General features: G+C 42.1%; 1 protein-coding gene across 3 annotated transcripts in view; it reads right to left on the reverse strand.

Annotated features, from left to right (window-relative positions):
* Positions 1-10,117, reverse strand: part of SLC8A3 (solute carrier family 8 member A3) — a 157,060-nt gene that overhangs the window by 9,628 nt on the left and 137,315 nt on the right. For 2 of the 3 annotated variants that reach the window (XM_039875367.1, XM_039875366.1), the window contains 3 exons: positions 9,404-9,507; positions 4,199-4,216; positions 482-606 (listed from right to left, as the gene is read on the reverse strand). In XM_039875367.1, the coding sequence (XP_039731301.1) occupies positions 482-606; positions 4,199-4,216; positions 9,404-9,507 (247 nt within the window). The remainder of the gene's footprint in view (positions 1-481; positions 607-4,198; positions 4,217-9,403; positions 9,508-10,117) is intronic. The other variant, XM_039875368.1, reaches the window with a different exon arrangement.

The following is a 10,117-nucleotide window of genomic DNA, read 5'->3' on the forward strand; positions in this document are numbered from 1 at the left end:
GGTGTTTCAAGAGAATGAAAGATGCCCTGCATCCCAGGGGCTCCATGTGTTCTGAAAGTTACACATGGAATGGCCTTGGGAGATATCTTCTGGGGAAATCCTTCTATTTCCATTTTCTTTGGTTGTGACTGCTAATGTTGGATATTTAGAGTAATACAATAGAGAACAACAATAATGATATCAATGAACCTTGCCTTGAAGTAGTAAATTTTAGTATCTTTGTTTTAAAAATACAGTTAAACCATAGCAATGACACATGTATTCCATAAGCTGTTATATTTCTTCATAATATTCCTCGGACACAAAATAGCCAGCACTAATTGTTCCATGTTACAAATGGGGAAACTGAGACTGGGGCGAGCAAGTGACTTGTTCAGTTTCAATTTCATATATTCAGTGGTTAAACTGGAACTAAACTCCACATCTTCTACCTCCCACCCCATTACTCTATTATTCAATTAGATCTCACTTATGGCCTGACCTTGAACTCATAGGACTCTTCAATGATGACCTCTAGTTTGGGGTGTTGACCCAATACTGGCTTTCCCATTTCTGCTATCCTCTTGGCTTCCTCTTCCTCCATAGTCAGCTTCCTGTCTGTCACCTCTGCAACAAAACAAAATCAGACTAGCTTTAGCACTTTCTCCATTCCCTAAAAGTCTAAAGCTCAGAGTGTTAGGCTGGGCAGTGGACATAAACCAAATAGCTCTTGGAAATGGGAATTTTGTGCTTCTTTCTATAAAGTGCTGAACAAATTATGACCATCAGGCCATGAAAGCGTTCCTTGTAGACCTGGAATAAATCTTTCCATTTTATATCTCAGTGGGCCATGTGACCCAAAGACCTGAGAAATACCAAGTAAAGTGCCCAAGTCATGTGGAGAGATATTGAAGAGTTGGGAACATATCTCTTGACTTGGAACTATTTTGAACTGTTGTGCCTGACTGGTCAGCTACTTCAGGTGAGCGTTCTGGGTGGTCAGAGCCACATCTAATTCAAGTGCAACATCCACTGGTTCATATTCATGTATATTTCCAACACTCTTGGCACTGTCCCTTTTATAAAGGACAAAGGGGGGATGTTTCCAGGAATACCTACATTTCATGGAAGTGAATATTATCCTCACAATGAGAAACTTGGAAGATTTCCCCCAAAAAACTTCATGATTTTCCAATAAAGTTCCTCAGAATTTCTATAAGAAGCAAGCACATTTCTTCTGGAACACAAATATTTGTTCAAAAATACAACAACAGAAAAAGATCTTCCTTTACTTTCTTTTGAAGCATTCCCTGTGTCCCTCTCAGCATCTTGACTCAATTACCAGTAGTCCCTTCTTATGATGAACAGTTAGAAAATTTTTCCACTTCAGCTGGTGAGTTCATTTTAAGATCACTTTACCATGAAGGCATGTTTTCTGGATTAGAGTGAAATAGAGATTGAATCTTTTTATTCCCCTTTGATTAGAAAATTGTTTTTGGCAGCCTATTTCTTTCAGAGCTCATTTAAACATCTTTCCATCCAAGTCCACATTCTTGCATGCAATTAATTCTTTTATTCGTCTCCTTAATTGCTTTCATTCCACACAGTGAATTTCCTAGGGAAATCCTCTAGTCTTTGGATAATCTGAAGGACAAACTGGGTCAGAGGCCAAGAAGGTCTTCTTTACTCTCTATCTTGGGAACTGGTGAAATGTGGGGAGGTGTGAGACTCGAGTTCTTGAGGTTGCCAGGAAAGGAATTCACTGAAAGGACCATAAGCCAAGGGTGTAAGTTACCAAGCAGGGAGACTATTTTATATAAGAGTTTTCTTAGTTGGCCTGACTGAAGGTGGTAAGACAGTGTGCAGAAGATTCCCGAGCTGGCTGTTTCACTCAGTGCTTCTGGCACCACACATAGAAGGCAATCTCAAAATGTTTAGGAGCTGTCCATGGTGCTGTCCTCCCATTCGAGTTGGTGACGGCTTTCAGAAACAATGATTTCTCAAAGTTCTATGTCCTACTGTATATTTCTAAGTTAGCAGATACCCTCTAGCAGCCTTATTTTATTGAATCCATTAATTCTGAGTCTCTTGTTAGTTAATTCTGAAGGTAAATCTGGGAATATCCAGGGTTCTGGCTATGAAATCTGTGATCCTAGAAGCCAGACTGCAAGCCACTCGAAGAAAAAGCCTTTCGAAAAATACATAGATTTCTTAAAATCATGGGTACTCTTCCTCTGCCTGTGGGTTTTGGCACCATATTGCAATGACTATCCTAACAGCGACAGTATTACTCCCCCTCCCAATTCCCCCATATTATACTTTACATGTGCCACAAGAACTTTATACCAACATAATGAGCTCTCCAGTGACATATAAATGTACCTGTCTAACCCCTTGTCTAGCAATCAATCTAGCATTGTATCCATCTGGCAGGATATTGATCAACCTACTGACCTGTCCACCCCCGTGGTGACAATTGGTTTTTCCATCTAGCTTCTGCAGAAATGTCTTTGACAAATAACCAATCCTCTATCTTTGGATCTCTTTCAGCCCCAGAGAAGCACTCCATATACCTGTTAACTGATTCCATTTAAATCAGCTCTGAATCAATTAAAGTCAAAATCAGTCATTAAGACAATCTATCAACTCCATCGTCGCCTCAACAAATCATAAATAAGAGAGAGAGAATGAGAATGAATAGGATGAAAGATTGAGCAAATATTGAAAGAACAAAGAAGTTGCCAGGCCAGACAGGAACAAATTGACATGAATGTTCTACAGGCATCCTCAGAAAGAAGTGTGGCAATGCAGCCAGCGCTCTCTCTCCCAGGTCCCTGAACTTGGTGGTGTAGCTCAGAATGAACATATTTACTCTCCATCTTTCACCACCAGGAATTGTTAATCATGTTTGCCTGTCCACCCAGGAAAACTCAAACAAATATTTAAAATTTCCAGTGAATTTAAAGTTAAACCAAGGGCTCCTAAATTAAAGGTTTACAGATTGAAAGATCTAGGAAATGACACCTTCTTTTCCTTTTTTAGCTTCTATCGGTATTTGTACAAATACGTTGAAAGTATAAAGAAACTTAAATTAAATCACAATGTTTGTTGTGTGTATATGCGTGTGGTTGGTGGGAGTGCTAGACTTAAATATCCAGGGAGAATAGTGGAATATATGGGTTGGAGGTAGTGCTTATACTATTAGTATAAAGAGGAAGCAAGAGGACAGGGAAACTGGAGTAATTTTTTTTTTTTTCAGAAAAGGAAAATGTAGGGGTTAACCTATATTTTTTGTTTAAGGATCCAAAAAGGCAAATGTCCTTACTATGTATACTGCCCCTTCTCAAACCCAAGGTGGAGCCTATAGGTGGCATTGAACACCAATGAATTCTATAAGATGGTTCTCTCTTAAATGACCTTAATTTTTTTATGTGTTTGAAGAAGTTATACAACGTAAAATGTTCTCTTAACAAAATTTGAGACATCTTGTGTAGTTCACTCTGCCTGCACCGAAGTACTCTTAAAGTAGGTGTATGTCCTACAATAGGATATAGATTCTGCATGAGAATCTCTCCAAAATAAATTCTCTAAAATTTTAATTTCCAGCCAGACAATTGCCTCCAGCTCCAATAATATCTCAATTCTTGTTGTTCATGGCACATGTGACTTCAAGTGTCAATGACGAACCAAAGTTCTAGCAATTCAGACCTTGGCTGTGATAAGATGAAAGATCTCCAGGATCATTAAAATTCCAGATTCTTTAAAAATTGCTTTTCATGTTCTCACAGCAGCTACTGATTATTTTCCCCTGGATTGCTCAGGATCAAAGTATTTTCTTTCAAATCCCATCATGATCCTACTAGGAGATTCAGCTCTGACTCTCATCCTCTCTTGCCCCATATGAGATGGCAGATGAATTAAGACTCAGGAGAAGTCTATGACCTACCATCTCTTTGGTAAGTTTCAGTTCCCTTCCGAGTCCCAGAGAGGATCGGTCTATGCCTGTATCTACATCCATCAATGGAAATGGTGCTCAAGGAGTTGCCTACTTCCTCATGATTAAATCAAGTGAAAAAATAAATCTCTGAGTTTTTAGGGGAACTTGTCAGTTTAACTTGAGCTTACAGTTTCTATTAAATAAATTAAAGGACATCGGTCTTAAACTAAATAAAAGCACTAGCAAGAAGTAAAAAAGAGGGGGCTTTAAAACACCTCTTACCTGGAGACAACAGGAGCGCTGTTTGCAAATGGATACCAGACAAGGGGAAGAAAGAAAAGGAAAGAACATTAAGTTCGCATCTCTAAAGTGTCCCCAGGCTTTGTGGTTTCAGCAGCATGAGGAAAGCAATGAGCTTAGTAGGTGAGAGCTCTGTAGCCACATGCGAAAGGCAGCATTTGGAGCATGCGCAGCAGCAGCAGCAAGGGGTGTGGGCCACTGCAGAGACTGCTGAGCACCAGGGCCCTGCAGTTATGAGAGTTCCCCCCATGCCTTTCCTGCAACTCTGAGGGCTACGGACAGGAGAAGGAGGACAGGGGAACCAAGTAGGTAGAGCAGAGACAGAATTGGTCATTCGTGATCTTCTAAGGAATCACATTATCACGTCCATTCTGTAAAGAAGTGAGAAGCAGTTAACTTGAAAACTGTACAGGTTGCAACCTGGCCAGAGTAGCTGGCTTATCAGTAGAGAATATGACCCTGGGGCTTAAATAGGAGCTCAGGGCACTGGTGTACAAGAGTGGAACAGTGCCCAGTTCAATCTTCTATCCCTGACCTCATAATCAGATCATGCTCAGCCTCCCAGTGCCTGTAACATTTCCATGGCCGCAAATGGCTACCATGTCAGCCAGAACTTTGAGTCCCCCCCACCCAAAAAAGAGAAATGACCAAGTGAGAAAGTTAAGTCCTGCAGAATTTTCCTTTATTGGTTCATCTTTTTATAGATATAGCCTGGATGTCAGGGCCATGTACTCCTATCATTTTGTATCACCTGTGCCTAGCAAAGTCACTGCAACTAGTAGTTGTTCAGTAAGTTCTGTTATTTGCTGACTATTTTGGCAATTATATTTTTTATAAATCTTGTGGTGCTACATATCTGAATGGTGGCCTTTTTGTTCCAGAAAGGACAGGCTAAATCAGTGTCCAGACATTCTGAACCAGAGAGGCTGTCATATTCATAGACAGAAATAGACTGAAAGTTATTCATACATGGAAGATGACAAATACAAGGTCCTTACATGGACTAGGAAGCTGAGTTAAAGATGTACGCAACATAGGTTGTCCATAGTCCCTAAATTTGTATTTATGCTGAACTCTTTTAGATTTCAAGGTCCAAAAAATAAAACATTCTTGTGACATATCAAATTTTCATCTTGATGGTTAGTACAGCCCCTTACTCCCTGGCTCTTGTCAAATAAAAGTCTGGAAATGTCCTGCCAAGTACTCCTGGCATAGCTGGTGACTAAAAACGATTGCTAAGGAAACAGTAGGAGGGAGGGTGTTTGTGAATTGTTTCTTCTAAAAATCTAGAAATGCAACTCAGGCCTGTGATCCATCATCCCATATGCATAGGCTGAAGAAACATGTGGATCCAGAATCTTTATGGTATATAAGCAGCAACTGACTTTTTCTGGTTTGTCCCATGTGGACTTCAAAGGGGTAATGGATCAAGGGATATCTTTATTGCATTGAGATAGGTAGATGATAGATAGATTATAGATAGATAGATAGTAGATACACACATACATACATACATACATACATACATACATGACAGGTAGACAGACAGATATGTATGTAGGTAGGTAAATAGATGATAAATACATATATATATACATACATAAATACATACATAGATGATAGATAGATACATACATACATAGGTAGATAGATAGATGATAATAGATAGATAGATGATAGATAAGTAGATAGATACATAGATAGATAGATGATAGATAAATAGCAAGAGAGCTAGTTCATTCTGCTCCTTCTATGGATCTGCATGGAAGAATCCTTTCTTGACCCCAACTTCTAGTGGAGACCAGAGACCCAAATGCATCAATGTTCCCAGGTAGGCCGGGAAAGGGGCAGCTCTTCCAAAAGGTCTCTGCTGCCCTGTTTTCGCTCAGACGTACTTCCCAACACCAGGGTCATCCCTAGCACAGCAAGAGGGCTTGCGGTCAGCGCAAATCGCACCATTCTTTGGTTGCTGTCTCCACTAATCTGAGACTTTCCACCTATCAGTTTTAGATGGGTCAGTGAGATCCAAGTAGCCCAACTTTGAATAACACAATACCTCCAGGGTGTTCTTCCTGCTGCTGCTGATGAGAGAAGTTGGAGCTGAACTTTCCTTCTACTGATCTCTAGGGTCAGGTGAGAGTGGTCTATCCCTTCTAGACATGCCAGGGACAAGCGGGAAACAGCATAGCTATGTGAATCATTGGAAGCATCTGGGAAGCTTGACAGGGTAAACCCGTGGATGTGGTAAGAGGAGGCACAAACAGGCCCCATTCTTGGGGGAGAGTGCTTTCCCCTCCCACCTGAGACTTTCAATGTCCAGGCCCAGGCCCAGCAGCCTTGACTATGCTACCTGGCATTGCTCTCAGAAGTCCACTCTAGATCCCAGCACTTTCCCTGTTCTGGAGCGACTGTATTTCCTATTCATCTCTCCCTTTCCTCTCCCCTAGCTTGTCCAAAACTTTTAATCTCACCTCTGAAATCTGTTTTGTTTGCCAAGAGTAGAATCTCCTATTTTGAATCCAGTTCTTTTTTTTTTTTTTGTAATGCAATTGTCATTTGACCATGCAGAGACTATGCTGTTCTAAACACCTAAGACTCTCCCATGTAGCAGTGATAATGGAAAGCAATTTCCATTGTGCTGTTTCTCACTCCAAGAACAGCGGGGAATTCTGGAAATCAGGATGGGTTTTCATTTGATTCCGAGTCTAGGCAATCATAAAGTGACGTTTCACCTTATGATCTGATGCCGAAATATGGGAAGATCTGAAGAAACTGAAAATTAATCCTATAGACAATAGAACAGGATGCAAGGAAATACACATTTTCCGTTATCACTGTCCAACTTGGCATCTCGGTCCCTGGGAAGATCTGGGGGCATATCACATCGATGACTTGATGAAATCCTTGTCTTCTTAGCTACATTACCCCCAGGACTAGACTCCACCAGGGCTTTGCTGACAACTCCTTGGACAAAGAATCCAGTGCAGCCAAAAGGGGTTTTCAAATGGGGAATAGACACACAGGCATTTGCATTTGACCAAGCCTCTTGAAGGTTCACCTTCGGTCACTCTCTGTCCTGCTGTTGATAGGGGTTTGTTGGGGAGTTAGAAAAGAAGAGCCTCTTAACTGGTGGAATAAAGTCAGAGACAGACTTCCAACCTATTCTTCTTGTCTGGAGGCACTGTCTTCTTTCCAGCAACCCTGGGTGATCCTTTGTGCTGCTTTCATTTGCACCAAGGTAGTTGGGACTGTGAAAATTGATGAAGCCAGTTTACAATGACCTTAGATATGCCTGCAGCCTTCAACCAATCATGAAGACGGGGAGCAAATGCACAAGGGTGGTGAGGATGGAGTGGCACAGGTGTTGAGACAATTTCTGAGCATATACTTGGTGGCAGAAACTAGAGGATTGGCAAGACCACAATCTGGGAAGCAATGGAACCAGAGATTTTTTCTTTCTTCCAGTGCTCTTTGGCAATCAGGTTCATGGCAGCAACTTATTAGGGGGCCGAGGAAAGGATGAGTAATAGAAGATGGAGAGGGCTTCTGCTTCTAGAACACCAGGTGTGTCCAAACCAGTGTGGGCATAGAACTTGTCAGATCTGCAGAGAGAGTCCACAGAAGATAGTGAGAACTGATCAATCATATGCATCTGAGAAGTCCTGTCAATGAGGCTTTGGGAGTGAAGTTGCCAGATCTCTTAGGTCTGTCCTTGGGTGAAAGGCTTTATGATGGTCTTTGTTGTGTGAATACAAAGTAGATGCAGAATAATCACCCCTTTTTGACAAACAGGTGGATCTCATTATTTCATCTTCCATGAGGCACCCAGCAGCGTATGTCTCCTGAAGGGGAGTGTGAATGTCCTCCTCTTGGTATTTCCCAAGAGCACCCTTACCCATTCCCACTTATATTCCTCCAATACTTTCAGAGTAGTGGCTTCCAATCATGTTCTTCAAGGGCTGCAACATAGTCAGTCCTTTAGGGGTGGCACCCTGGCAGGTATTCCAAGATGCATGTCCAGAGGAAAGGAGATGAGGCTACTTCTCCGGTATGGTATGAGGGTTATTGTGGGATCTGGGTGATATGCTCATTTGCGGATGTGAAGCAAAGAGATGGCTTCTGTGAACCATCCAATACCTGTTTCTCAAGGATCAACACCAACTACACCATTTAGAGTCCCCTCTCCAATGGGAAAACCCTTAAGTCAATACTCTGAGCCTGCCCAATGTCAGTCCTTTTTCAGGGCCCTCTACCTAGGGAGATTTTCACACTTGGAATTACATCTTTTTTTTTTAGACTCTTAATTTTCCTCTTTAGAGACTGCATTATCCTAAAGTAGCCTGAATAAAGTACCTTACCTTGGGCTAGGAACAGAGGTGGGATAGGATGGGGTGGGATGCCAAAGGGAGGAAGAATAGCTCAGGATTGCAGATTATATGACTATTTCAGAAGCCAGCTCTCTCTCTCAGAGAGCTTTCAGAAGCTGTGGCCTCTGACAAATGGTGTACCTTTCCATGACACGGTCTACCCAACTGTGAAACAGCCAGATAAAACACTTACCTCCATGAAGGGCAGAGAGGCCTATGGGACACTCTGCAAGTGAATAACCTGCCAAGCACGCAAAGGAGGTTGGGGAATGCAGCAAAAAACTGTCAAAGCATCATTGCAACATGGGCCCCAGCCCCCATTTCAGACCCTCCCCCATTCAATCCAGGCTAGAGAGTGAGGGGTGGGAGGGGAAGAAGGCAGGGAAGGGGCACCAGCATGCATTGCATCACATTCCTTTCTTTTGCTTCTCCTCCCCACCCACCAAGGAGTTTCCACATTTACAGGTCATTGTGTATGTGTGTGGGCTGTGGGGGAGAGTGCAGGAGACAGTGGGAATCAGTAAATCATGAGGGTCATAAGACGTTGAGACTGCAGCACTGCCCAAAAGGTGGGAAAGGAGGACTTGGAAATAAGCTAAGGCTAAGAAGGCAGAGATGATACCGAAACAGGGTGAGAGCGAGAATACAGGAGGGAAAAGAATAAAAAAAGTCTGTTGGTCAAAAGGAAGAAGGAAAAGGGACGAAAAAGGGAAAGAAAAATATAGTTGCTTTTTGTTGTTGTTTCTTTTCAGTTTGTTTAAATTTTTTCTTTCTTTTTGTTGTTTTGTTTTGTTTTGTTTTGTTTTAAAGAATCTCACACCTGATATTCCACGTTCCATCCATTTCGGTTCACCAAGGGCAATGAAGAAATTCTCTTGCCTTTCGTATTCCTCCTCATCTACTATTTTAACCCTTATGGTTTTCCTGTAGGGACAACAAGAAAGAGAGTGTGTGTCGACTGGGTCGGCAGATTGGTTGGTCGCTTGGAGCACAGCCTTTAAAATCATCCCCCATCACTCTTGGCACATGCAGCTCAGTCCCGCCATGGTGGCTTTGACAGGACTGTGGTGGATTGTATTGTTCTTATATTTAAAAAATGGTCTTAGGTTTTCTTGTCTCCTTGATCATAGTTGTCCTTATGGGTGAGAGGGAAAGGGAGCCAGGGGGACAAAGAAAAGTGGGCAAAGGAAGGAATTCAGGTGGACAGCAGGGGAATGGGAAGAAAGAAGGAGTTGATGGTGGGGAGGAGTTGTTTTAGATCCTGCTGATGGTTAGTAGGAAGTGAGTTGGGCAGCACATTCCATTGGGTGTCACATGGTAACAGTGGCATTTCTTTGGGCAGGTAAACTACTGGTCCATTGGGAATAACCCAGGGCCCTTCTACAACAGGAAATATGTCAATGGTACCTAGCTAGGGACTTGTTTCCTTTCCTTGTGTCCATACTCACTTCTAATGTGAGCCTCATAAAGAAAAATTTTAAAGGAAGGTATTTACGAGGAAGGGAAATGAGAGAGAGAGAGAGAGAGAGAGAGA

Source organism: Pteropus medius, unplaced genomic scaffold (genome assembly GCF_902729225.1).
Source record: "Pteropus medius unplaced genomic scaffold, Ma_sr-lr_union100, whole genome shotgun sequence".
In the NCBI taxonomy this organism is placed as follows: Eukaryota; Metazoa; Chordata; class Mammalia; order Chiroptera; family Pteropodidae; genus Pteropus; species Pteropus medius.